A 565-nucleotide genomic window follows, 5' to 3' on the forward strand; every position below is an offset into this window, starting at 1 on the left:
CTTTTTCCTTAACTGTTCCAGGAATAATGCTCCTGAAATCAGGTCAACCCCATCACCAACCAACCAGTTGAGTTCCAGATCCCATGTGAATTAAAATGTCAATCTAATGTATAATTCCGAGATGACTTAGGTTGGACATTCAATGTTGTGCTATGAATTTTCTCTTAATGCAGAGTATTTGTTTGCTTGCCGAGTGGCTCTCTGGCTTGCTGCCAGCCTGTGCATGGTCCACGCTTATGAGTTCAGGATCTATGGCAATGTGAACCATTCAGATGTTTACAAATAAAAAACACCACGAATACACGAATTCACTAATGTTACTATCCAACCTCGTGGAGAAATAGTCCTTTGACCCTGTGGTGGTTAAAAATGAAAGATCTCAAGTTATGTGCAATAAATAGTAAATAAAGTTACACTGAATGATGGATTTCTTGCTGTGGTTGTTGACTTAATGAAAATACCTTAAGGATGGTGCAAATATAAACTATCTACAGGGGGCTCTATTGACCTCCATTTTTTTAAAAAGTCAAAATTTTAACAGTTACAATACTTTCCCCCCCTCCAC

The 565-nt window shown here is 38.2% G+C and overlaps 1 protein-coding gene across 1 annotated transcript in view; it reads left to right on the forward strand.

The window, feature by feature from the left end:
* NEFL (neurofilament light) overlaps positions 1 to 27 on the forward strand; it is a 3,834-nt gene extending 3,807 nt beyond the window's left edge. Inside the window, exon 3 of the mRNA XM_003794024.3 lies at positions 22 to 27. Coding sequence (XP_003794072.1) covers positions 22 to 27 — 6 coding nt within the window. The remainder of the gene's footprint in view (positions 1 to 21) is intronic.
* The last annotated feature ends 538 nt before the right edge of the window (positions 28 to 565 follow it).

The sequence above is a fragment of the Otolemur garnettii genome, unplaced genomic scaffold, assembly GCF_000181295.1.
Source record: "Otolemur garnettii isolate 467f Iridium unplaced genomic scaffold, OtoGar3 scaffold00074, whole genome shotgun sequence".
NCBI classification, from domain to species: domain Eukaryota; kingdom Metazoa; phylum Chordata; class Mammalia; order Primates; family Galagidae; genus Otolemur; species Otolemur garnettii.